At 38.6% G+C, this 27,872-nt stretch overlaps 2 protein-coding genes across 2 annotated transcripts; both read right to left on the reverse strand.

Annotated features, from left to right (window-relative positions):
* Positions 1 to 111: 111 nt before the first annotated feature.
* Positions 112 to 9,057, reverse strand: LOC110060013 (TRPL translocation defect protein 14-like). The gene is made up of 13 exons (XM_020766738.2): positions 8,748 to 9,057; positions 7,498 to 7,565; positions 7,211 to 7,248; positions 6,886 to 6,923; positions 6,670 to 6,798; positions 6,462 to 6,556; positions 5,769 to 5,873; positions 5,135 to 5,212; positions 4,797 to 4,892; positions 4,473 to 4,569; positions 3,990 to 4,084; positions 3,759 to 3,877; positions 112 to 3,254 (listed from the first exon to the last, which is right to left on the reverse strand). The coding sequence occupies exons 1-13, from the start codon at positions 8,833 to 8,835 to the stop codon at positions 3,116 to 3,118; spliced, it is 1,185 nt and encodes a 394-aa protein (XP_020622397.2). The 5' UTR covers positions 8,836 to 9,057; the 3' UTR covers positions 112 to 3,115.
* Positions 9,058 to 11,849: 2,792 nt separating this feature from the next.
* On the reverse strand, positions 11,850 to 27,800 carry LOC110059990 (lysosomal dipeptide transporter MFSD1-like). Its single transcript, XM_020766709.2, has 18 exons — positions 26,757 to 27,800; positions 26,562 to 26,637; positions 26,396 to 26,420; positions 24,603 to 24,748; positions 23,840 to 23,895; positions 23,128 to 23,248; positions 22,560 to 22,582; positions 21,934 to 22,019; positions 21,709 to 21,781; positions 21,233 to 21,315; positions 20,718 to 20,750; positions 20,327 to 20,427; positions 19,747 to 19,867; positions 18,424 to 18,564; positions 17,889 to 17,937; positions 16,992 to 17,079; positions 13,828 to 13,927; positions 11,850 to 13,258 (listed from the first exon to the last, which is right to left on the reverse strand). Exons 1-18 carry the CDS (start codon positions 27,013 to 27,015, stop codon positions 13,118 to 13,120), a joined length of 1,722 nt encoding a protein of 573 aa, XP_020622368.2. The 5' UTR covers positions 27,016 to 27,800; the 3' UTR covers positions 11,850 to 13,117.
* Between the last annotated feature and the right edge of the window lie 72 nt (positions 27,801 to 27,872).

Consider the following 27,872-nt stretch of genomic DNA (forward strand, 5'->3'; position numbering starts at 1 on the left):
AAAACCTTTGGCACAGTATACTTTAACACATAAAACTGTTTGATTTCTAGTCTACTCCACATGGTGTTAATATTCTTTGTTAGTTCCTGACTGCCAACAAACACTTGCTGGTTGAGGTGATCACAGTATTTTAATAGTGGAGCATGTAATATTTCAAATGTGCAAGTGTTTCCTGGCATTACTAGTTGTTGAGAAGAGTGTTAAAAATACCTGTACTGGAATATTTTTGATGTTAATATTTGAGGCATTTGTGAACTGTTTGAAGGGTTTGATTAAATGATCTTTCCAAGGAGTAGATGAGTATGTTATCCACACTCGGACAGAGTGTTCCTCAACTCTACGCCAGAGAAATTTAAAACAGAGCTTTATTTCTATGGATGGGCCTGCCATCCACACCAATTTTTCACAAAAATGGAGCTTTTTTGAAAAAGTTCATCAAACCAGAAGAATTGAAAATGCAGGCTTTGTTTTAGTGTGAACAAACCAAGCTTTTTTGAAAACGATGTCGCGATAGTTCTGTGATTTTCCTGTCCCAGTTTTCCTTAAACACAAATACAAAGTGACCGGTGATTGTTAAGTTTTCAATTTCTCCGGCGTAGTGTGGATGGAAAAGATTTGATGAGTTTTCAGAGTTGAATGCTGTTTTCAAATTTCTCTTGCATAATGTAGGGGCTCAACAGTTCTTTTTATTCTAATTTCTGCAATTCTTTGCACTTTTTAAAACTAAATGTAGGGTTGTGTTTTCTGCTCTTGTAAGCAGCCACTCGTCCTTTTACACATAAATCAACACATTAATGAAACTGAACACTGTGCTAATGGTTCGTTGATAAAGACCATGTACAGTGCAGTTTAGCCTTGTCTATATCAAATGTCACGACATGAATTATTAAGGAGTTTCTGAACCTCTTGTAAGTGACCACCCTCTATTAGCTCATTCTTGAAAGCAACCAGCTCTAATTACAACCACTTTTTCGAATTGTCTGAGGTGGTTGCTTATGACAGCTTTGACTGTATTCTAAAAAAAGTTGTGCTTGATCAGTCCAGTCCAGCAACAGGGTGACTGTTTCTTTGCAAGTCTAAAATATACCCCAACAGCTTTAATTAATTAATTAATTATTTAATTATCTGCTGTCCTCCCTGGAGCCCCTAACTGATACCCAAATCTGCAAAGTTTACCCTTGTGTGCGATAACAACCATTCCCAACCCTTTGATATGGGAGTCCCCCATGAGTATTGTTTGATTCTTGCATTAATTTTAAAGATAACAGACGATTCTCCATCCTTCTTTAAGAAATAAAACCTTCATTTCTGTCTTTGGGGCCTGTCATTATTTAGAAGGAATATTCCGTTCAAAAATGTTGTTTTCTCCCTCTTTTCTTAAAACTCTGTTTCTTGATTTCTGTTATTAAACAATGAATTTGTTTGAGATAAATCATTTGAAAAGTTCAGGTGTGGAGCAGGACACTGGCAGATTGGCCTTTTTATTCAATAATTTTTATTCTTCTAAATTTTTGTTGTCGCTGCTGCCACTTTGCCTCCTACCATCTCCTTACAGTGTCTCCTGGTCCATCCCGTACTTGGTAAACATTTTAACTACAGGTAAAAATTTTGTTTTGGACAAGTGTGTACAGTTGGGAGATCCTGCTACAAGGAATTTTATATATCACCTTCAGGAGCTTAGCAGTCTGCACTAGATAATAATAACATTATGGTTGTAAGGTCAGGGACTGTTACCACCACTTACATGTAAAAAGAATTTGTTTCATTTAAAAATCAGTTCTAACAATATTCTTCCACCAGAACATTACATAATAGTTTTGACAAGGAAAAATGATACATTTTATGGTTTTACAATGGCCTAGCTAATAACTCCAGGAAATCACTATAATTGCAGCATCTGACCAAGATTCCTTGCAAATCAATATTATCCTCCTTAATGTACTTTTGCAAAAGATTGTTTCAGAAAATATGTTCAACTTAACTGTTCTGTTTGGTAAAAGTCTGACTGTATGATTTTTTACAACTAGTGATACATCAGTCAGAAACTAATAAATTATTGCTGAATTTGTACAATTTTATAGAAGTGAAAATGTACAAATATAAAAAAAGACTAATTACAAGTAAATTTTAAATTCTGTGAAAAGAGTTTAAATTTTTGTCTTCATAAATAATATTTTGCCAAATATTACTGGCACTCCATTGAACTAAATTTAAAACAAGTAATTCATGATATTAATATGATTAAGGCAATGAATTAAGTCCGGATTTCACTCGACTGAGGGCCACATTTTATAAACAAACAAGGGTAAAGCAAGTTTAAAAATCACCAGTAGAAGAAGACTTAAGTACCTATAATAAATCTGGCATTGTCCGCAAAGCATTTCACTACTGTTATGCAACTTGTAATGTTCCGGCTGTAACAAAATAAGAATGGATAGCAGCTGGGAGGGATTTTCTTTATCAGCAAAATTTTAAGACTGATTGCTTACTGAAATAACTAGAGGGATGTCTTAGTGTAGTTTAACACTATTTCACTCCAGGATGATTTACACATTTACGTAGTATAACACAGTTCACACATTACTTTTAACAGCCACACAACCTCTATCCTGGAGTCTCTCTTTCTCGTACCCTCTCTCTTGCTCCAGGGGGCGAGAAGAAGAGAGAGACCAAGGCACACTGTAAAATTCCAATAGAAAGCCATGCTGAACATTAGCCCATTGCAAAAGAAGCTTCTGTTAAGTTAAGTTAAATCAAAAGCTAAGATAAATCAAATAAAATTTCTTCCAATTACCTTACATCCCATTACAGTTGAGGCTGTTTTGTATCTTACATCATAACAGCATTTGATTTCATCTCATGATTGTAGAGAAGTCTCAGATGTGTCAGTCTCAGATTTCAACCTATTTTTTGAGATGGAGAACTTCTTCCAATAAAAAGCCTTGTCCCCCAAATAATTCGCCCACTTTAAAATTAACCCACCAAGAAAGTCTTTAAACAAAAGCACAGACCTTATCAGAATTTTACAGTATGATAGGTACCTGTCACTCCCAAAATATACATTAAAATGACCACGCATTGGGTTAGTTAACCACTGCTAGTGCATAGACACCCATTATTCTTTAAGTGATAAGTGAAACATAGAGTACAATGGATCTCCTGTAACTTCTTTTGCAATGTCCAGGAAATCAGGCCTCTCCAGGTCATCTCCAAATTTTGTGGTGTAGGTTTCAAGAATTAAGAGACCTTTACACCTAAGGGATACATATCAGACAATCATTAGTACAACTCCATCCTCGACAAACAACTTCTCTTTACTTAGCTCCACACATTTCTTATAGAAACTGTTGAGAGAATTAAACTATTAGATCATGTGACCTATAGCTAGGGTTCAGTGCATTTTGATAAAATATAAGAATAGGCCATTTCTGAGTTACCTTGAGCCTCTGTTTAAAATGAGTCCTCGTGCAAAACCTTTCATATGGAAATGAGTTTGATTTGCATGAAAATAAACCTACAGGCAGAACACCTTTTTATATGAATGGTTTTGCATGAAGACTTGTTTTGACACAGACGTAAAAGGCAACTAAAAAATGGTCTGTTTGGTAACCATTTGGTCCACACATCTCCCACAACCATCAGGTAATTTTACATACATTTTGCAGTCCAATCATCGCATTATTAGCTAGAGAATGTCAAACTTGACCACTGTTTAACTAAATTTATATGACCTGTCCAGTCTAATAAAACTAACATACCTTGGATGACAAGGTTCATTGTAGATGTCAAGTTGGAAGTAGTGATTTTTCCACAAAAAGCATCTTCTGGTCTTGTACACAGATTGACGATTGTGATCTAGCTGGGTCGAGTACAACATCTAAAGAGAAATTCAACTCATGCTTTAAAAATAAACATTACATAGAAGTGGAGAAATATCAAAATAAAGAAGATAAGAAATATTTAGATAAGGAATATTTATCTATTTGTACCTCATAGTCTTTCTCCAACAAATTAGTTCTGACTTCCACAACTTGGCCATTGACCTTGGTTTCTTCTCGTAAAGTATGCATATAGGTATAGCGACCTAAAAGAAGTAGAAACACTGTTATCACAGCTTTCATCACATCTACAAATCTACTGCATTAGGTTCCTGAAAAACAGTTATTGTTCAAAGAAGACTCTGGATGGTTTAATGGTTCCTTGACAGGCTGTTTTTCAACTCCAGTTTCTGGAACATGAAGTGCAGGAAGTATATTCCCCTTTCAAACTTTTATTTGTCCATTGCAGGTGATTATACCCTTTCTTCAACATTTTTTAACATACTAACCTTGTACCCTTGGTGAACAAAACACTAACCTTGAACCCCACAAATCTATATCTGGGATCCGGTACACTAGTCCTAAGGTTGCCGTGTTTCCCTCTGACAGGAAAAAGGACTGAAATAATTCATTAAGAATAAAAACCCAACTTGCCATTTTGTCCTCTCCTTCTCAGACGTGCTTGTTTTTTGGGGTTTGAAGTTGCGAGGTAATCATGCACCACATCAAAGTCTTGAAAGGTAGGAAACAACTACAGAGAAATTAAAAAGTGCACAAAATAATGATTTTGGCTTCTACAAAATTCAAGTCACACGGAGAATGAGGTCTTGATTATTTAACAATTAAATTCTTTCAAGGAAAATAGTAAAAATGTATCAAAATTGTAAAACGTGGGTAAAATGTGGCCACAGACGGTAACCTCTTGAAATTTTGACGACACTACACTACACTGTACATAATAAGCAAGGAAATATTTACCTTTATATCTGGAAGACAAGAAATTAGGAACTTGCGCTTGATACTCTCTGGTGATAGTCGATCGCCAGTGTAAAGACCCATTTTGTTACAAACAGCCTGAACAAACAAAAGTATGAGAAACTTTATTTTTTCTCAGTGTGAGTGTGCAAGAACAGCAAATCTGTTTGGTAGTGGGAGTGGCTGGAATTTCTCATCTCGCCTGCAGCCACCTGAATCTTATCTGGCTATTGCAGCATGATGGATTTGAAAAGATTAAATCCATAGCAAACATGTAGTAAATACTGATCAGAAGTGATTATTATGACGTTAATAGCTATGAATTTTGTTTGCATTCTTACATCAATCGCACGTCGCACTTTGTTATTAAAGTCTGTAGAGTTGTCAATCACCTCTACATAAGGGTGTCCTACCCATGCCTGCCAAGAAAAAACAAGTCAGCTCAGATAAGACCTCATTTGTTGTTTAACTGCATAGTTAAGTTAGTATGGATAAAAAAGATCAAAGGAGCTGATGTGTACTGAGGGCTTGTTCAGCTTTAGTGCTGGGCATGAGACACTTGAGTCAACAGGTGTTGAATTGAAAAAAACTTGCATTGTTTTATACCCTCAGCTTTAATTTATAAAGCTACATAAGCAAGAGCTAAACATCACTTGTCACTGAAAGTGATATTATAGATATATAATGTGAGATACGGTATCTTACATATATTGACTTGAGCCAATTTGTGGTTAAATACCTATCAAATGAAGGCATGTGTGGAAAAGAGTCCCGAGTGAATTTTGATCTCATGTAAGCTTCTCCTCTTTTATTTGTAGAAGTGAAAAGCAATTTGCAAGGAGAATCTTGCAGTCTATCAGATGTCTCTTAGGGTCTTTTTCCTTGCACCCCTTTAATGTTAGTTCAAATGAATAATTAATTATCCAAAATTCGAAAGATCTGAAAATAACTTCATTTAATGTGTGAAACTCTGACCTGCTGTGCTTTTATGTCTAGCTCTATAGCCAGTTCTATTGGTTCTTTCCGTGCTATGTTGTTTGCTGTTGTGTAAAACTCTTCCGCTCCTAGGGCAGCTGATACCTATGGTTATAATTTGTTTTCCTGCATTAGTCAGGTTTGCCAGTGAAAAGAATGTTGTGTGGTCATTAATATCCTTTTGCTCAATTTTAAGTCATTTAGGAGTCCGGCTGTCATCTTGACTGGACCTCTCAAAATGGATGGAAGTCGAGTAGTGTGCTTGAGAAAGAATCATTCCAGAATGCACCTCTAACAAGGTGTGACTGATCTGACTGAGCAGTCTTATGGACTTCGTATTACCTGTCCATGAAAATTCAAGACTGATCAGAAACTATGCCATAATAACAGATGTAATTACAATATGTCATTACCACAAAGGAATGTTTTAATTCGACGTCAGATGTCCCCATATGAAAAAGTAGTTCTAAGTAGACATCATGAAGCTAAGACTGATGTAAGTTTACTACAGCCACAGTCAAGTTCAAATTTTAAATTCAGAATTATGTATTTTCTTAAGTGGAGCAGCAGGGGGGTGTGAATTTCAGAGAATCTCATCTACTGCAAACTAGAATTTTTTTCCTGAGGAGTAGTGACCTTCTCAGGCTCAGATTACATGAAGGCAAACTGATCAATGAAACTCTTTTCACTTACCAGATGAATCACTTGATCATAGCGTGCATCTCGTAATGACACATTGTTCCACTTGTTATTTTTAAGAAGTTCTTCCCACTGAGCTGCACTCATGTCTGAAAATTTATTCAAAAATAAATCAAAAAATGATTCTTTTTTATGACTGTCTTATAATAATCTCAGAACTTTAGAACTGAAGGTAATAAAGGTGGTAGTTCATATGACTTACATGATGATGGATCCATAGCCCCTCTGTCACTTATCACTATTGTGTCCCTCTTAGATGTTGCAGCTAAGTCAAAAAAAGTCTGCTCTAACTGCAGCAAGGTCCTTATAAGATTTTCCTGAAATGTGTAAACTGGAAATAGAAAACAAGCAAGAGAAAAATTATCTTTTCAATGTTAGGCAACCTTCAAAATATAAGGCTTAAAAGTTTACACCACACCTTCTTGGTCATCAAGATCTGTGAACTTCACACCACCACTGCCAAGATAAAACATAAACGGCATACCTTTAATCACTGACATTTTGAAAACAGAAGCATTACAATGGCCATTCTGGCCCCACCCCAGAAGTTACTGACTGCTTTAGAAAGATGGGAGATGTAGCATGGTTTCAATAACAGTTATATGTGTGGATCTGTACACTGATGGGAAGACAATAATTCTTGGCCAAACACAGAGCTGGCATTAGTACTAGGAAGAATGGCTATTAGTAGAGGCCAGTTCCACTGACTGTAATGAAAAATAGTTCTGGAAACTGAACATTACCTCAGTAATACTGTGGCTGCTTCAGGTACTCTGTAAACCTGTAATGACAAATAAACCATTTCTTCCCTGGTTTGTAAAGAGGTGAAATATTTCAGCACCGTGGGTGATCCATTAAACATATGGAGTCTCAGAAATACTGATTTGACTTGAATAAAAAAAGAAAAGTTTTTCCCTAGTACAGAACAAGGATAACCCTAATGATGGTCATCTTAAACATGAAAACTGTAAGCAGTTACACAAAGTCACAAAACCATCCTCGTTAACTTTATTAACAAGACAATATTTACCTTCCAACCAAGATTTTCAAAGAAAGTTGACATCATTGCTTGCACTGTTGTCTTCCCTGCACAGGGACCTTTAAAAATAGGAGGTACATAAACTATTTATTCCCAAGGTCACAATGTTAATTCTTCTTACTGACTGTCTTATATTCATCTTGTGCTACTTCTGAGAATTTAATGGTACATCACTTGTGACAAGGTGGAGATCCCATTAAAGGCAGGGGGGGGGGGGGGGGGTTAATCTGAGTATCCTGATTCCTCTTCATTGGTGGCCAAAATATCCTGTAGCCCATTAATTCGAATTCCAAAAATTAACAGTTTTCCTACTTGACTTCCTGTTTTATCTGATCCAAATGTCCCATATCCTCATTTCTTCCCCCCTCCCCCCCCAGTATTTTACTGTGTTCTGTTGTTGTTGTTGTTGTTTTTTTCGTTTCCTGAAAACTCCTAATGGAGCCACAATATCTATGAAAGGCCTGTTCGACACTAGTGACATGATGACATACCGGTAATCACTTATGTCAGTTATGTGAACATTAACATTAAGACACCAGGGAAGATCAGTTTTTTTTCCCTGTGTCATTTTGTTCATGATGTCATGTTGCTATCATATCATTTGTCAGGATGTTCAGACTGCTAACATAACCACATAACTTCCTTCTTATGTTGCCATGTTGTTTGTTTGAACTAGGCTTTATTCTATTTAACCATCTACTTGACAACTAAATACCACAAGACCAACAAAACTTTGCAAGACAACTCTTTGTCCCTGGTTAGGGGATATTGAAGATTGAGGATTAATGGGCATAGGTTGTGAAAGAAAATGCCAACCAGGGGTCCTTAACCCTCGAGATTCCTCATCACTGGAGAGAGACATAACGATGCGAAAACAGGGCAATTATAAAGGCAGGTGCATAATTTGCTCAAAAATTGAACATGAATATTTATTCGAATAGCAGTGTACGTAAGCACTGTGCACTATCGCAACAAAGCTTCAAAAAAGCTGTTAAAAGATAAACATTCTGAACAGACTTTGGTGTTTAGAAGACTGCCTTGGGGTGCATAATAAAGCACACAAACAAGCGCATTGGCTTCGAATAACAATGAACAACTCTAAATTGAGGTCTTTACTTTTAAAAACATGACCTTCGACCGAGCCTCAAATTATTACGAGACGAGGAAATAGAAGCTTCTAAAACCTTGTAATTTATTTTCTTCTCACTGAATCTTAACCTAAGCTAGTTAATTGAACAAACCTCCTGTCAGGACAACTTTGTAAACTCTGCTTTCCTTTTCATCGCCCTCCAAACAATCAACATCGACTCCATTCGCAGCCGGGATCATTCCTCTGTGCTAGTGTTTAGTAATACGTAATTTCTTAAAATATGCTGTAGTTATGATTGTATTTGCCCAATCTTCCAGAATTGTACTATTGGCAACACTGGAGAGCTTGGAAAACACAACGCAGAAGAAAACAGCCGATAAAATGTTGAAAACTTGCAGCTGCAAAAACCACCCGTCAAAACTGAGACACGCGGGAAAGTGATGATGAGGTCGGTTCGGGTCAGCGGAGACTCGCTAGAAATCTAATTAGTATAAGTAGCAGCCCGGTAGTGGGTCTCCTAAGCAATCAGTTATTGTTTGGGGCATTGTTTCTGTTGTTCGTTCTATTGTATTCTTAAAGGGTATCAAGCCATTTATGTGAGACCTTACGAGAGCTGCTAGTCGACCCAATTAAGGGTCCGATTAGGCTCGTTTGGGATCTCATTCGGCCGTGTTTTGTAGTTTTCCTTGTACACATTTGTACCGTTAGTAACCATTACATTAGTGCATTTTTTGACGTGGTAGTCAAGACTTAATTGAGGTAGAGTTTGTCAGCCATGAGGAATGCATCTATTTAAAATATTAGGTCAAGCTAATCAGAATGTCATGATGTAAAATGAAGTGACACATTTGTTAAACTGAAAGTAGAACGGTAACCACTGACTTTTTCACCATAAATCTTCCCATTTTTAGATCCTTACTTGCCAGAATTTCATTTTTCCTCAAATCCCGAAAACGTGCGAGCCCATTCTAATAGATCGATTGAAGATACAGCAACAATATATAATAAGGGTAGTGAATGGGGATCCGTGAACGGTAAATGAGAGTCTTTGCGAGACGGTGAGACGAACGTTTTTCTTCGAGCTTTTTTAGAGTTCAAACCAATCTGCCAATGCTGTTAGAAGGCAGTTGACTATCTTAAACGTAAGATTAACGATACCCTTTAATCAGTTTTTGCCACAAGATTGACGAATTTGAATACGCGCGCAGACGAACTCCATACTTGCGAAACTCTTTGTTTAACGAGTAACATATTTTGTATTTCACAGTTCTTTGTTAAACCTCTATATATTGTCAGCTATTGTACGTTAATATGAATATCAATTAGATAGGACCTCACATTGTAGATAGTTATTTTACCTTCGTACAGTTAGGTAGGTTTTAAGCCTTATTTTATAATTATTGCCTATGTAACTATCTTTTCACTCATCTATTTTTACACGACCCCATAAGCTGCAAAGCTTAAATCCCTAAATAAAGGCTCTACTTACAACTTACTTACTCACTTACTTCATTTTTGATGTGAAGTATATATGAAGTAATTCATATTTGAACTGCGGTTGTAGATGAAAGTGAAGGATGATCATCGCAGTAAATTTTCCAATTTAAGCAATTGGAAAGAAGAAGCCCGAAAAAAATCAGGGCTTCACCGGGATACGAACCCGTGACCTCCGCGATACCGGTGCGATGCTCTACCAACTGAGCTATGAAGCCACACATTGGGAGTGAGGTCAATTAATTGAGTTCATATCTTCCCGTGAGGAGTGAAATGATGTGAAGTATATATGAAGTAATTCATATTTGAACTGCGGTTGTAGATGAAAGTGAAGGATGATCATCGCAGTAAATTTTCCAATTTAAGCAATTGGAAAGAAGAAGCCCGAAAAAAATCAGGGCTTCACCGGGATGGTGACGTCGTCGATTTCCTATTTTAAAAAAGTTGTCAATGATCTTAGGCAATATTTAATCGCAGATATTTAGAGTTAAACAATTTAAAAAAGAAAAAGTTGTCTACCACTTACTAGCTCATTATCAGTCTCCGTGGCGGATCCAGGGGGGTGGTCCCGGAGGCATGTAGTAACATCCCATGTTTTCAGAAAACAAATGCTTTACTTGTTATAAATTTCTGCAACATACTCGTTCAAAATTATTAATGTCCTGTTTGAGCCCAGGTTGTAGAGTAACAGAACCCCTTACTCTCGGATTTAACAGGCTTTCCATGAAGCATGACGCTAATTCCAGGTCTAGCCTGTTAGTTGCCTGTTGTTTTTCTTCTGTTTCTTTCATCTGCCAGCTATGATAAAGAACCGTCCGTTTGGTCTTAATTATAGCTATGCGGTATTTTTCGCAAACGACTTATTGTGAACATATAGTTTTGATCTACCTACAGTATCGAAAATTGTATCAGACTGGCAAAGGAAGTAAGAAATGGCGTTTATACTGCTATTGACATGAAAACTTTTATATTACAATGTCTCAAGTTTGTCGCTATCCCTAGAGCTACAAAAGCGAAGTCCCATACTGCAGAGCAATATTGAAAATGCGGCAGAACAAAGGCCTTATACAGTTTTAACATGGTGGTGGCCATAGGCGTACGAGCTGGGAGGGGGGAGGGGGGCAGATTTGTTAGACTTGACTCTGAGCATACGCAGAGTGAAGGGAAGTCCGTGAGACTTCCTGTGTTGGACCTTGTTATGGGTGGGTCATTGGATGAGTGAGGGATGTATGTTACACCAATCGGATTGGGGCTGCAATGAACAACCAATCAAACTGCCTCTTGTAAAGATGAACCATGTGTTTGAAGATTTCACCTCGATTTTAGAACGGCAATCTTTGTTTTGCTATAAACAGGAGCAGGTTTTCTTGCATTGGTTTTATTCCGACATTTTCCGATACTGCGTTTACTGTGGTAAGCCCAGAACTTTGTGGTTGGGTTTCAAAAGAATTTAGAATTCGATAATCAGCCGAAGAATCTAAGTCTTAGGCATACGCAATTTTTTTCAGGTGGGAATGCAAGATAGATCTCAATCAAGTGGCGCTGTTTACTCGTTGAAACGTTTCTTGGAATAAATACTGAGATACTCATTTGAAGTGGTTTTCTCTGTCAAAACCAAATTACGGACGGCTTGTTACGAATGCGAGCACTGCTCAGTTTTGAAATTTGTTTTTGTTGCATTTAAATGAAGCAAGATCTTTTTATTTGTTAGTTACAAATATTGATAAATTTCTCAATAAGTAAATAATATTACAATCTGTAACCTTTTAATTATTATTTTAATTTGTTTTCTTTCTTTTACTAGAGATATCTTTGTTTAGACACCTTATAATTTGTCAATCTCACAATAAAATGTTACCATAATACTATGAGTAACAAATTACTCCTAAATTCTAACACACACTTTCATCATAAATTTCTCCCTTCTTAAGTGATATTACAGCCTAGAACCCTTGTGGCTCTCCGAATTGAGTCAACCATGCAATATGCACAAAAAGTCCTGCCTGTTAACGCCACACATTCTCAGGTAAATAATTATTTTTTTACAAAACGCTACTTAATTATCATCAGCAATTATTTTCCATGCAAGTTATTCAAGCAAAGTACAATTCTAGAACCTGTTAAAAGCATGTTTAGCTCATGGTTAGCTCTTATGTAGGACAAGATGACCTTTAATTGCAGTTTTACTCTTATTAACTTCATCTCATGGAATTAATATAAGAAAAAAAAAACACCCAAGACGTTACCAAAAAATATTTAAACATCACTGCTGGAAGAACCCTTAATCCTTTTTTAAGTCAGAGGGGTTTAAGACAAATTTGGCAAATTTCTTGGATAAAATTGTACTTAACAATTAGATTTGCTGTCAGTTTCCATGAGGTGATAGTTGCTGAGGCCGAGGGCTGAATCAACTATCACCTCATAGAGATTGAGAGCGAATGATCTAATTGTGTTAAAAGAATTCTCACTGAAATTTGCTCCAAACAACGGTTTCCATTTTTTCCCCGTCTTCGTTTTGAACTTCACGCTTTAGAAAAGTCGCGCGGACGAAATTTTAATTTGAAATTTGCGGCTGTGTGCCTCCGCTCATCAGTTTTCCCCCCACAATTTTGGGATATTACATTCAAGAAAATGTGAATATCCTTCTTTCAGTCTTCTCAGGAATTTGATTATCCATTTGTTTTTAAATGTTCCTTCAAAACTTCGGAGAAATGATGCGACGTCGCCATTTTTTGACCACATCAAGCTACTGCACACTAATGGCTGAAAGTGTACAATGGCTCGGCCAATCAGATCGCAGCATTTGCATTAGTATACTAGTAGAATTCTTCTAAAAAAATAGATAGAAAGCAAAATTAAGTACAGCTCAACAGCTTTCAATGGTCACACTTATTGTATCTGAAAAAACATTAAATTGCAGCAACACGTTTATACACAATTTAATATTTACTGCAAGTAGAAACGAATAAGCTTCAGAAAATACTACAGAAGATGACTGCTTATGGCCCAGTAGGTTTCATTATTGAATTAATTGATGGATGTTGATGAATCGTAAAGAAGTGCATCCTTATTAGTGTATCCTTTTGTCGAGATAGATCCGTAAGTATTGACTGGACCCTCCAGTAATGCATCGTCCTTTTTTCTTGGTGATCGATTGAGAACGCCACCCTAGGAACAAAAACAATACTTGAATTTCATATATTTTACACTGGTTGGTGAATGGAAGTACATCCTGATGCTGAGTGTAGTCTTCTGTTTTTCTTTTCTTAGGTAAGACAATGCACTCCGTGATACACAATTTACCCATCTCCTGACACGTTAAAAGTGACGCTACACATGCTACAAAAGTAACCGCCACACTACCGTAAACTTCAGGAGCAATGTTTGGCTGGGAATTACCTCAGGACAGCCAAAGTGTATGTGCAGTACATTCTAAGAAACTCAATTAGGTATTAAATTTTCCAAGCTACTTTTAATACCCAAAGGATGGAGATAGAAGAAAAATACTTTACAAGGTCATGTCAACATAATCCTTTCACGCTAGCCTGAAAGACATATGTGAACTCTACAACAACTGTACGTTTTAACATAAAGTTCTGAAAACATTCAGTCAGTCTTTCAGAATGACAAAATGCAAAATATTGGTTCGTACGTTATGGGGCGGTGACCAGCTCATGTTTTTTTCCATGACCTGCACAACTGATAGGACTGAATACGTGAAAAGACTTCTTTATTACCTTTCTTTTGTCATTAATGTTTACCAAAACAGCGAAGGTTACGCAGGCCAGAGTATTTGCCAAGAGAAAAATCATAACATACTTCCACTTTTCTGTGGAACTGGAAAGAAACAGATGAAAAAAATTATCTTTACGCCTCAGTTTTTAGTTCGATCATGTAATCAAGGTAAAAAAAAAATCACTTTCTTTAAGTGTCCAAGTGTTTAGCACTGCTGTGCTAATTGTGGACACTGAAACAAACAAACAAATACAGTAAATTAAACAGAAACTTGTTAAAAATCCTAAGTGGCGGGAGGCTGACCAGTTGGCTATTTACAAAGTGTGGTGGAGTTGAATTTGGGACCACCAAACACAAATCCATCTAGTGGCATAAAGGAGTTGAACTCAGGACCTCCGGATTACAAATCCAGCACCCTAACCACCAGTGGCAGGGAAAAGATTTGAACTCAGGACCTCCGGATTACAAATCCAGCACCCTAACCACCAGTGGCAGGGAAAAGGATTTGAACTCAGGACCTGCGGATTACAAATCCAGCATCCTAACCACCAGTGGCAGGGAAAAGATTTGAACTCAGGACCTCCGGATTACAAATCCAGCACTATAACCACCAGTGGCAGGGAAAAGATTTGAACTCAGGACCTCCGGGATTACAAATCCAGCACTCTAACCACCAGTGGCAGGGAAAAGATTTGAACTCAGGACCTCCGGATTACAAATCCAGCACCCTAACCACCAGTGGCAGGGAAAAGGATTTGAACTCAGGACCTCCAGATTACAAATCCAGCACCCTAACCACCAGTGGCAGGGAAACGATTTGAACTCGGGACCTCTGGATTACAAATCCAGCACCCTAACCACCAGTGGCAGGGAAAAGGATTTGAACTCGGGACCTCCGGATTACAAATCCAGCACCCTAACCACCAGTGGCAGGGAAAAGGATTTGAACTCGGGACCTCCGGATTACAAATCCAGCACCCTAACCACCAGTGGCAGGGAAAAGGATTTGAACTCCAGACCTCCGGATTACAAATCCAGCACCCTAACCACCAGTGGCAGGGAAAAGGATTTGAACTCGGGACCTCCGGATTACAAATCCAGCACCCTAACCACCAGTGGCAGGGAAAAGATTTGAACTCAGGACCTCCGGATTACAAATCCAGCACCCTAACCACCAGTGGCAGGGAAAAGGATTTGAACTCAGGACCTCCGGATTACAAATCCAGCACTCTAACCACCAGTGGCAGGGAAAAGATTTGAACTCAGGACCTCCGGATTACAAATCCAGCACCCTAACCACCAGTGGCAGGGAAAAGGATTTGAACTCAGGACCTCCGGATTACAAATCCAGCACTCTAACCACCAGTGGCAGGGAAAAGATTTGAACTCAGGACCTCCGGATTACAAATCCAGCACTCTAACCACCAGTGGCAGGGAAAAGATTTGAACTCAGGACCTCCGGATTACAAATCCAGCACCCTAACCACCAGTGGCAGGGAAAAGGATTTGAACTCGGGACCTCCGGATTACAAATCCAGCACCCTAACCACCAGTGGCAGGGAAAAGATTTGAACTCAGGACCTCCGGATTACAAATCCAGCACCCTAACCACCAGTGGCAGGGAAAAGGATTTGAACTCAGGACCTCCGGATTACAAATCCAGCACTCTAACCACCAGTGGCAGGGAAAAGATTTGAACTCAGGACCTCCGGATTACAAATCCAGCACCCTAACCACCAGTGGCAGGGAAAAGATTTGAACTCGGGACCTCCGGATTACAAATCCAGCACCCTAACCACCAGTGGCAGGGAAAAGGATTTGAACTCAGGACCTCCGGATTACAAATCCAGCACTCTAACCACCAGTGGCAGGGAAAAGATTTGAACTCAGGACCTCCGGATTACAAATCCAGCACCCTAACCACCAGTGGCAGGGAAAAGGATTTGAACTCGGGACCTCCAGATTACAAATCCAGCACCCTAACCACCAGTGGCAGGGAAAAGGATTTGAACTCGGGACCTCCGGATTACAAATCCAGCACCCTAACCACCAGTGGCAGGGAAAAGATTTGAACTCGGGACCTCCGGATTACAAATCCAGCACTCTAACCACCAGTGGCAGGGAAAAGATTTGAATTCGGGACCTTCGGATTACAAATCCAGCACCCTAACGACCAGTGGCAGGGAAACGATTTGAACTCGGGACCTCCGGATTACAAATCCAGCACCCTAACCACCAGTGGCAGGGAAAAGATTTGAACTCGGGACCTCCGGATTACAAATCCAGCACCCTAACCACCAGTGGCAGGGAAAAGATTTGAATTCGGGACCTCTGGATTACAAATCCAGCACCCTAACCACCAGTGGCAGGGAAACGATTTGAACTCGGGACCTCCGGATTACAAATCCAGCACCCTAACCACCAGTGGCAGGGAAAAGGATTTGAACTCGGGACCTCCGGATTACAAATCCAGCACCCTAACCACCAGTGGCAGGGAAAAGGATTTGAACTCGGGACCTCTGGATTACAAATCCAGCACCCTAACCACCAGTGGCAGGGAAAAGGATTTGAACTCGGGACCTCTGGATTACAAATCCAGCACCCTAACCACCAGTGGCAGGGAAAAGGATTTGAACTCGGGACCTCCGGATTACAAATCCAGCACCCTAACCACCAGTGGCAGGGAAAAGGATTTGAACTCGGGACCTCCGGATTACAAATCCAGCACCCTAACCACCAGTGGCAGGGAAAAGGATTTGAACTCGGGACCTCCGGATTACAAATCCAGCACCCTAACCACCAGTGGCAGGGAAAAGGATTTGAACTCGGGACCTCTGGATTACAAGTCCAGCACCCTAACCACCAGTGGCAGGGAAAAGGATTTGAACTCGGGACCTCCGGGTTACAAATCCAGCACCCTAACCACCAGTGGCAGGGAAAAGGATTTGAACTCGGGACCTCCGGATTACAAATCCAGCACCCTAACCACCAGTGGCAGGGAAAAGGACTTGAACTTGAGACCTCCGGAGTACAAATTAAGCACCCTAACCACCAGTGGCAGGGAAAAGGATTTGAACTCGGGACCTCTGGATTACAAATCCAGCGCCCTAACCACTAGGCAATGCCACCTTCATTGTAAAGTGAAAGGCCAAGCGAATTGACTTACGTTATAAGATCGAGCATTTTTCCTACAATGATGTTGGCTATTCCCATACCAATCATCTGAATAGACGTGGTTAATCCCAGAGCAGTTCCTTCAGGAGAATAAAACACACAGTTTGCAAAAGAGTATCTTCAAATAAAGTTAACATTTCTGCAGCTGTGTTTCATTATCATTATTTTCAGGGTTGCCACAAGTCAGGAAATGGTCAGGGAAAAAAATAATTCTTCAAGGTAAGAGAAAAGTCAGGGAATTTTTATTTTGAGTCAATTTTGAAGAAAAGTAGGGCAAGATTGAAATAATTTAACACCAATGAAGGCTGGTAGAAACATTTGGGGCCTCTGTGATCTCCACAATATTTTGACGTAATGAAGAACGAAAATTTGTTGAAAACTTATCAGTCTTAATGAAAGAAAGGAAAGGACGGCTGTAAAACAAGGCTAGAAGCTGCTTTTATAACTGATACTTTGTATTTATTTGGTCAGCGAAATTGTATTTTTATCAGGGAAAAGTCAGGGAATTTTGAAACGTTCTGGCTGTGGCAACCATGATTTTACATGTAGTGCTAGGTGTATTAAGCATGCCTGCATAGGCTGCTACGCCATTGCAAGAAGGACCCCCAGCAGTTTGTCATGTTATGCGCTGCTACCCATTTATACACCTGACCTGGGTGGAGAGAAGCACTGTGAGAGAGAAGTGTCTGCCCAAGAATACAACATAATGATCCCATCCTAGGCCCAAACCCTGACCAATGCACTAACCGTTAGGCCAACACATCTCCCCCAGCTTCCAATAGACTTAAAAAAGGTGGAGATCATAAGCGTCTTTCTGAAGTTAAATACAGTGCACTATATTTTGTTGATAGGAGAAAGAACTGCATGAAGCCAGATAGGCCAGACTTACCAACAGTTGCATGTTCTACAATAAGTGGGAAAGAAGGCCAAAGAGATGCCTACAAGCAAAAAAAAAAAGAGATAAGTATGATTTAGATAATATTGTCCCTCAGTTCAAATGTTAACTGAAATGAAGAACTTGGAATAATCTGCAATTATCATATTACATCTCATCAGGTTCAAGACAGAGAAAAGAAAAGAAAGATCTGCCCGAACGAATTCCTGTACAAAATACAGTGCTCAAGAAAAGCATTTATATACCATCACACACTATGACAGACACAAGGGAGAGACTGGCTGTGCAAACAAAAATATATTTATTGATAACGTACCGCTAAAAAGAAGAGACCCATGGGTAGGGTGGGTTGGGTCTTTCTTGATGCTACTGACACACGATTGCTATGATAGAACTAGCTGACATGGCACACGCTATATCTGGCAATTTTTGTTAAAGCTTATGGAGCACCTTGCCCAAACTTAAGTGCTGAGTTGGTTTGTTTTATGTATTAAGAAATGCTTTGGCTCTAGTGAGCCCTTTCACTTACAGCAGCTATAGAGTAAGTGAAACCAAGCCAGATGGTAGGTATTAGAGGATGAACACTTGGTGCAAATGCCAAAAATCCGTACACAGGGATTGTTAAGAATGCACAAAGAAATATCAGAATCCCTCGCCTGCCAAAATTATCCTGTTGATAAATAATACACACTAGATATTAGTAGCAATTCCTGATATCAAAAATGTGTTTCTTATTTATTTCACAAGTTAATTGAGCATTCAAACATTGCACAAATCAAGTGAACAAAACCCTACTATGTCTTAAAAGCTTACAAAACAAATTCTCCATAATTATGTTAAAACTGATTACAGTGCAACTTCTTGAACCGAGCCACCTAGCAGAAAACTAACATATCAAAACGTAACTCTTTTTTATGTGAAATGAAGTAAAGATTAGTTTGACATGAATACGTGATCAACTTAGCCATCGAGCAGGCTCTAGTGTTCAAGTTCTGCCCTCAAGTGCTGCTATCTGGCTTTTTGCTTTGGCGCATGAGCGAGTTTACGAACAACGCGTGTTGCGGAACGAACAACTTTGTGGGTGGGGTTAGGGGGTTAAAACAAGAGAGCTACTATCAACTCCTCTGTGTATACACCCTACAGATTCAGTCCTTGATGGCAATTATCACAACAATAAATTTCAGTCCAAAAAAATTAATGTGAATTTTTGTTTTGCGACAGCTAAACCATAACCATTAAAAGGAGTACTAAATTTAGGATCTAAAAAACTCAGCAACAAATGGCAAAGTTTCCTGTGAGCTCCACAACTTGCACACTTTTGTTGGGCTTTCAATTCTTTATTCTTCAATAATAATGGTTTATTTTTGAGAAGAAGATCGCCATCCTTTGCTCTCAAGCAACATTCTGATTCAGGGCTTGGCACTAACACTTACCTGCTTTCCACTGGAAAGTAAATTTACATCTTGGAAAGTAAAAAACCGAAAATGAACCAAAATTCTTAACCGATCTGGGAGGTAAATTTTGAGCTATCCTGGAAAGTAGCTTTTACGGTTAAGGCGTATGGGAAAAACATGTATATATATATAAAAAAAAATAATCAAATGATAAAAATAACCATCTGACAATGATTTCCCCTCTTCAAAAGGCCAAGTTTACACCATTCTAGCATTTACTGATCTGCCATATATCGAGATACAGTACTGCACTCCATTTTGGAAAGTAAAATTTTGAGATGGAAAGCAAAATTTGAAATCTACGTAAAAAGTTAGTGTCAAGCCTTGTGATTGGTAAACTCTTTCCTAAGTGACCCGGTTCAAGTTGTACTGTAATACATATGTTCAGTGTGACTTACCACAACCAAGCCCATGACAGGACCAAATAACATGGACACCATGTACACACTGCCAGCAATGTAGGCAGACTCTTTCTTGGTAAAGTCAAATGTTGCATTGTAATTCACATAAATGAATTTGCTGAAAACAAAATATTCAGTAATAAATTTGTGACAATAAAAAAAAGAAGACCATGAAGGCATAAGAGTGGCATGTGACCAAGTCTCTTTCAACTGTTTTACAGTCAAATTAACATCAGTTTGGCCAATTAGACATTTTTATAATCAAAATTAATATGCACAATGATGCGGGTGCTTATAGATGGATGATTATTTTTGCACCCATTCCAAGCTGATCCAAACAGCAGTATAGCTAACACAATTGCTTTTTTGACACCCCATTAAGACCAGCTCTTCCCAGGGTGCACATAGTTGCCTTGCTGGTCCAGACTAAATTTCACTTGTTTGTTGGTCACTAAACTCCCTTCAAATCTCTAACTTAAGTGGAAAACAGGAGCTCAATTTTATCTACATGCATAAACTGTAAATACAGTCTAAAGTATAATAAATATGTCAGTAGTCTTGAAAAAATCATGTTTACCTGGCATCAGAAATAAATGGGAAGACTCCGTTGTAAAAGAACATGAGACAGAATGCTAGAAGCCAGAACGAAGACCTGAAGTACCTGATGTCTGTCAGTCTCTGAAACATGCAAAGTGTTTTCCTGAGTGTGCATCGGAATTTTCTTCGGTTTGATTCTAAGATATGTAGGGAAGCCCTGACACAATGACATGACAACAACAAGAAATCTAACATTTTGTAGTAATTAGATGGGCAGATTTTATTACAAATGAAGGCAGCACGATATTATGTCTTGTTTGTATTGCAAACCAGACATAAGTCAAAGGATAGTAAAAATTATGACAAAGGAGTTTTAAGACAAAATGTGAGCCACATTATAAACTCATCCCTCAAACTCAAAAATTGTTTACCACTCTTTTTGATCCAATTTCCATCTCTATTTTCTGTAAGAAAATAAACAAATTTTACTCAGTTACAAATGGAGAAACTGGAGCACATTTTAAAAAATGTTTCAGAGAAATAGAAAATTTCTGACTTCTAACTTTCTAAATTTCTAACTGGAAGATTTCTGAATTTTCAATGGCTCTGTATAGAAGTTGAGTAAAAATTCCCTGCCACAATGCAATTGACTTATCCAGACTACGTACTATAGTTTCAACATCTGTTTTCTGTGACTTGAAACTTGGGACATGAACTTTAAGAGTATGAAAAAATTAATAATACAGTAGAGGGTTCCATTCAGTTCATTTGCTTACCATCATTTACAAATGTTACAATGTTTCAAATGCTGCCCATAAAACACTAAAATTTAAACAGTGCATGGCACTCAATCAAGTAAATATGCTAATCAAACTAAGAATTTTGTTACAGAACAATTAAGTTACAACATTATTATTCTAGCTTATAGATCTCTGAAATAGGATACCTTGTTCAACTGCTTCAGTCCAATAACATCCAGTGATGATGCTATAATTGCACACAGGACACCCACCCCACACAGAATGGCCCCTGGATGAACAGAACACAGGGTTTTAAATTTTTACTCACCAGTTTATATGCTATATATAACAAAAATGGAAAGTGGAACAAACAGTGGAAAGCTTCACCTCCAGTCAGCAAAGTGCTGGAGTGTAGACAGTTGTAACTTGCTCAAGTCTACTAAGTAATTTTGCTAGCACTATGAGCCGACACCGCCCGAACATGCTGGATCAGGCGAGAATAGACATAAAAGAGTGAAAAATAGCTCCACCAGTTAAGTCCAAAACAAACCTTTGGAGAGCCGCTGAGAGCCTCGACCGTCTCTGATACTTGCCATCAATGCGATTCAATGAATGTGATGAAATTAATTTTGTACAGTATACTGTTGACATGGGTCAACCAGCAGTCCTCACCATACATTACCTCCCCATAAGGTCCACTGAAGACCATACTTTTCATGAAAACTCTCTGTCAGAAAGAAGTTTAACACACTACCCTAAATGGAATGAGAAGAAAAAAATATTAAATTAACTACATGGCTAATATTTCACTTGGTGGAAACATCTACCAACACAGGGCTTTCATTAAAAGTCAGCAACTGGCTATTGCAAGCTTGCAGTAACTATGAAATAATAATCATCAACTTACGAGTCTTGAAAATGCCAGAATACATCCAAAAGCAAATGCAAGCTCCTTTCCTTTAAACCACATAGCAGAAATTCTGTTTTGGACAACTATGGAGAAAAAACAGTTTAATGGGTGGTCAGAATGGCAAGGGTGGAGAGGGTGGCAAGGGTGGCCAGGATGATAAGGGTAGCAAAGATGGCAAGAGTGACAAGGGTGGCAAGGGTAGCCAGGGTGACGAGGGTGGCCAGGGTGACAAGGGTGGCCAGGGTGGCCAGAGTGATAAGGGTGGCAAAGGTGGCGAGAGTGACAAGGGTGGCAAGGGTAGCCAGGGTAGTGAAGGTGACAAAGGTGGCCAGGGCGTGATTTAGAAAAAGTAATGAGGTGTCGTAACAAAACACAGATGTATCAACCAGATCAAGAAATGAGATCAAGAGGGTTCCGACTATACAAATTGTAAACAAAGAACAAGGAGGAGAGAGCTGTTTTATGTACAAATAATTTTAAATGAAAAATTGCATTATACATGTACTACTAACATGCATCTCCCAATGAAGCAAGTTACATTTGTAAACACTAATACATTTTCATGACACACTACATTTTCTTGTATCTACTTTGACTAAAAAGAATGGATGCACGTTTCTTACTTGTTAATGAGCCATTTCCAGATCTGTGGACAAAAACACCATCAACTTAAATTATTAATGAATGACATTTTGTTGCTACTAATAATTGGATTGCAATTTCCCTTATCACATTTTTGGGTAAATGCATTGTAACATTTCATCTATAAATTTTAAACTCCAGCTTCTATTACTGGCATGCATGGTTTCTTTTGTTACAAGCATTCAGGAAGAGTATGATGACATGAAATGTTTATTAACTATTTTTGTAACCATCCAATTCTGTTTAAATTAATTAATACTAATAGTCCTTTTTCCATGTTATTTGGGTTACCCCCTCCCAGCATTATGTCAGGTTACTGTCATTATTATCAGCTGGAAACCGTTTTCCCTGGGCATTGACAGGCATTGTGAGAGAACTGTGTCTTGCCCAAGAACACAACACATTGATCTTTCCCAGAGCTCAAACCCAAACCAGTCAATTTAGAATCCCACGTACCAATCATTAACAATAAACAAGTGTCCAGACATATCCATGTCTCATAACCACAATGCACAGTTTTACAGGTATTCTGCAACTACTGTAACTTACCCAAAAAGTATTCTTCCCAGTAAGAAAAGTGGGAACATAGCTGACGTCCCCTTGAAGTACAAGCCGATAGCAAACACAGATGTACCAGCCAGACACATGGATGAAAACAACATAGCTCCAACTTAATAGTGGGGAACAAAAATGAATTCAAAGCATTATCAGCATATTGAAAAGAAAGACAAGACGAAAAGCCTGCAACAGCCTGACAAATGAGAAGACAGGTGTTGATACAATGGATATTAAACAGTCATGCCATACTTGGGAAGAGGAGGATATGTTGTTGCTCTGTAAGGCAACTTTAGTAAACAAAACCTGGCTCAGACAATTCTTGTAGACTGGAATTCACTATCGCGGACTATGTCAAGATCATTTGAATGGACACACAAACAAATAAAGGGGACAGTATTTTAAGGGATACAATAATTAAAAGTTTTTTCAGTATCGGATGATGTGGATGGGTGGCTTGAAAAAATGGAAAGGAATGCCGGAAAACATGGATATACCAACAAGATCAACTGCACACAAGATAAATGAGAAAAAGAGGGTTCCAAACATATAGTGCAATCAAAGAACAAGGGAGAGGGAGGTTGCTGCATGCACAAATAATTTCATCATAATTCTTGTCCGTAATGCCAGTTGTTCTGCGGTAGGGTTGCACTATACATCAAAAGAAAAAGAGTAATATTGCTCTAACGGTAAAATTAATACTAACTTGGATTTCCTAACTTGTCAATTAGAAACCCAGCAAGTACCACAACTATTGCATTTCTGAAAAAAAGAAGCAGCAATGACAATAGTTGAAGAAGCTAGTCATAAAAGGGGATAAGTGACAATTTTGGTTGCTTTTTTGTTTGCTCCAAATTAGCTGAATTTTTGCACGTGGCCTTCATTTCAGCTGAAAAACATTGCCCTGTAATTTTTTTGCTGGGTTGCTCTTCGTTTTTGAGAAATAATGTAAAAATTCTTGTGAACGGGCTTGAATCTTTGCATGTGATCTTCAATGTAATAGAAAAACGTGGTCCTGTATTTTTGCCGCTGGTGTTTGCTTCACTTTATAAATACTGCTGGGAAAACTGAGTGAATAAAGTATTATCACTATCGCTGTCGCTGTCGCTGTCGCTGTCGCTGTCGCTGTCGCAATCGCAATCGCAATCGCTATCGCTATCATTATACGTCTTTAACAGCACAAGGGCTACAGGCCTGGTGTTCACCCTACTAACAAAATCCCCTTTCCTGATTCTGCGACTTTGCCAGCAGGGTACCTGACATCAACAGGTAATAGTTTGAAGTCAGATGAATGCCATCATCACCACTTTTCAGTACAACATATGCTCCTTGAGCACATCAAATCAACATTGTTTTTGTTTGACAATATGTTGTTTCATACCACTGTTGCCTTTTCAGGTCTTACAATGCATGATACATTGTACAACATAAGTACTAATATACACACAACAAAATTATTTTTTACTCACGTCCAGGCATATATGGCATAAAGCAGATTAAACTGTGTTTCACTCAGGTCCAGGCCACTGGTACAGTGAGTTCCATTAACATGCACAAGCTCAGGTGGTTTACCATCCACAGTTGTACAGTTCCCTGTGCTATTGGGATGTAATGGCTACAGAAAAACAGACAAAAGAAGCAAATCTATTAATATTGGATATGCAAAGCTACATCCCAAGACTTAACAAAACTTACAGTAGTCACCATCCCAAGACTTCTTCATTAGTGACTACCATAGGTTTTGATCATAGGCTTTGCTCGCCCTATTTTAATCTGAAGCCTGTTCACAGATAGTGCCAACTCTCCCAGAATATCCAGGAGCCTCCTGTATACAGACTGATTCTCCTGCTCTCCAGTACCGGTCACCACTTTTGTTTTGGCCAATGCAATAGCTGTCATTTTCAAGGAAAAATGTTTGGAAAATTTTTTGTCGACGCATTTCTGTAGTTGAATCAGCAGAGTTCTCCTTTTAATGACGCTTTTAGGGTCGAGAAAGTAAAATTGGCAATGTACTTACTTCTTTTTATGTGACACATGATTGGTGAAAAAAATTCTCCATGATGCGTGTTTTAATAGAAAACTTTGGCTTGATGCGTGATTGGTAACCCCCCCCCCCCCCCTTGCCACCCTCTTAACTGAAGGTAAATTACTGTACAGTTACTGTAATAGATTCTGGAACACGAGTTTTGAATTTGACGAGTACCTGAAGAACCCACATTAGTGTAGTGTTGCCAATTGTAATTTTTAGCCAATCACAAGGCAACAGATATTGTCAGCAGTCTAGCAAACAAACAGCATTTTGAATTTCTGTCATGCGTAAGTTATAAACTGGTTAAAACTTATTATGAATAGTAGCCATTCTTATTTAGTTTTGTCCCTGCCTTAAAAATACTCCTTAAAGTGCCTATGAAGTAAAAAATAATTGCTGCTGATTTGAAAGGCTTTTCAAAGTAAAGAAGGATGGCATTTTCCTTTTTGGAATATCTTTTTTCGTTTTAGAGATATTCACGTTTTTGTATTATAAGTGATGACGTCATAGGTGGTTCCACTAAAACAGTTCAACACTCAATCAAGAATATCTCTAGAAATATTAAAGCAGTGTTCTTTAAACTTGGCACCTGAAATGTAAATCAGAAAAGAATCAAAATGACACCCATTGTGCCGTCACCATGACAACAGTTATGCCGCTGGTCCTGTTTTAATTAAAACTAACATTACCAGATTTTATCTTAAACAAGGATCATCCACTCCCAACAATCTAATGGGGAGAGTTAAGACAATATGGGAATCACATGTGTTCCGAGCAAGACCCTCTGTCCCTTTTCGAAGGGTTGCAAATTGGCATATTTGGTTTTTCACAGAAAGAGACTGGAGCCAAAAGTGTTGCCATGGCAACAACACAGAAGGTGTCATTCTGTTTCTTTTGTGATGCACATTTGTGGTGCCAAGATATTCTTGATTCAGTGTTTTACTGTTCAAGTGGAACGACCTATGACATCATCACTTTCCTCATTTGCATAATACAAAAACGTAAATATCTCTAGAACGAAAAAAGATATTCCAAAAAGGGAAATGCCATTCTTCTTTACTTTGAAAAGCCTGTCAAATAAGCAGCAATTATTTTTTACTTCATAGGCACTTAAATTAAACAATAAATGACTTGAAACTAGCATGAAGTGTTTTTATCACAAATTTAACATTAACTGGACAGTGCTGAAATAAGGAGGTAAATAATTTGTGTTCCCAGATACAAAACACTTACCGCTGTAAAAGTCGCCTGTAAGACACTGCAATGGAAAGGAAATATTTATTATTTCCTGCCAGCTTCAATTATTTTCTAAAAATACTATAGAACAAGTAAAAGAATGCGATACTCGATTTTAACCTCAGATACCTAACTCTAGTAGCATTATAATGGAGGGACATACCTTGGCATATCAAAACAAAAGTACGATCCAAATGTTAACATGCACGTGAACATAAGGAGAATGAAACGAAACGGACCTGCAAAAATTCAACATACGTACATCAACTGACAGCTTACTTATAATCACTGTTTTCCACCCTCAAACATGAGAATTGTAACCGAGGCTTGGGGTAAAGTCAAAATAATCATTTCAGACCTCTGCTTGCATGGAAACAGCCTTCCCTTCGCCCAGGAAAAATAGGCTCTATGTCCGCCATGTTAGTCGCGATGACGGCACGTGACGAACGTGACACACACGAAGCGCGCGAGCTCTGGTAATGAGTATCGGGGGTCGCGGTAGCTAGGGGTAGGGAAATCGGGCGGAAAAAAAAATTCATGTACAGTAAGCAACCCACAAGAAATTCCTGCATTGAATGGTGGATAAGATACCACACAGGGGGGAAAAAGTCGTGCATAAAAACTTACCGCGTTTCCCGGCAGACCAGCACCCCCACCACTACCCCGCTCGTCAAGAGCTCCTTTAACAGTTCATCAGAAAGCCCTAAGTTAGTAGCGCTAACAAATATCTGAAGAGTCGGGTGCAGAGAAAAAAAAACATTGAAATTTGCCACATTCGAAATATTTTAACCGTGTTCTTCTGAGATGCTGAAAATCATATGGGGGACAAGTTCGAAAGGTTACACGCTGGCGTTACATATGTATTTTATGGGCTTGACATGGGAAGAAACGGCAACAACATCAGTCATTACATTGTGAGGACTGATTTTGAAGTCGCTAATTCCGAGGGTACTTACTGTTTAACAGAAAAAAACCGAAAATGCTGGTTTAAACTGAGTCAAATGAACGGTTATTTTGGAGCAAATCCGTGCTTCCTTTCCATTTTCAGTCTCTCCTCAAGGCAAAAGAAAACCCTAAAACTTAGGGTTAGGGTTAGGTAAACGCCATAGCGTACACCTATAAGCAAATAGTAGACGATGAATCAAATAATCAGAGCGCACGCTTTGCTTTAGTTGAGTTATAATCCAAAACGGTAGGTGCCAACTTGTTCGGTTGGATTGTTGATTTTGAACGGATATTTCATCCACTTTCTCCTGACAAATGGTAAGCACCCGAATAACATGCAATTAAAACGCTATTCTAGAACAAGTTTCATAGAAACCAAAGGACAATTCAGAGCGAACAAGAAGCTTGGGTCTCGTTTCAAGGATACGTATTTTCCAAAGACAAATCACAGCCAGACATGGACATAATTTAATGAGCAAAGAACGGTAGTTTACCGCTTTTAGAAAATGCCAGTGTATGATTTTTCACG

Source organism: Orbicella faveolata, unplaced genomic scaffold (assembly GCF_042242905.1).
Source record: "Orbicella faveolata isolate gen_17 unplaced genomic scaffold, um_ofav_v1 contig_47, whole genome shotgun sequence".
NCBI classification, from domain to species: Eukaryota; Metazoa; Cnidaria; class Anthozoa; order Scleractinia; family Merulinidae; genus Orbicella; species Orbicella faveolata.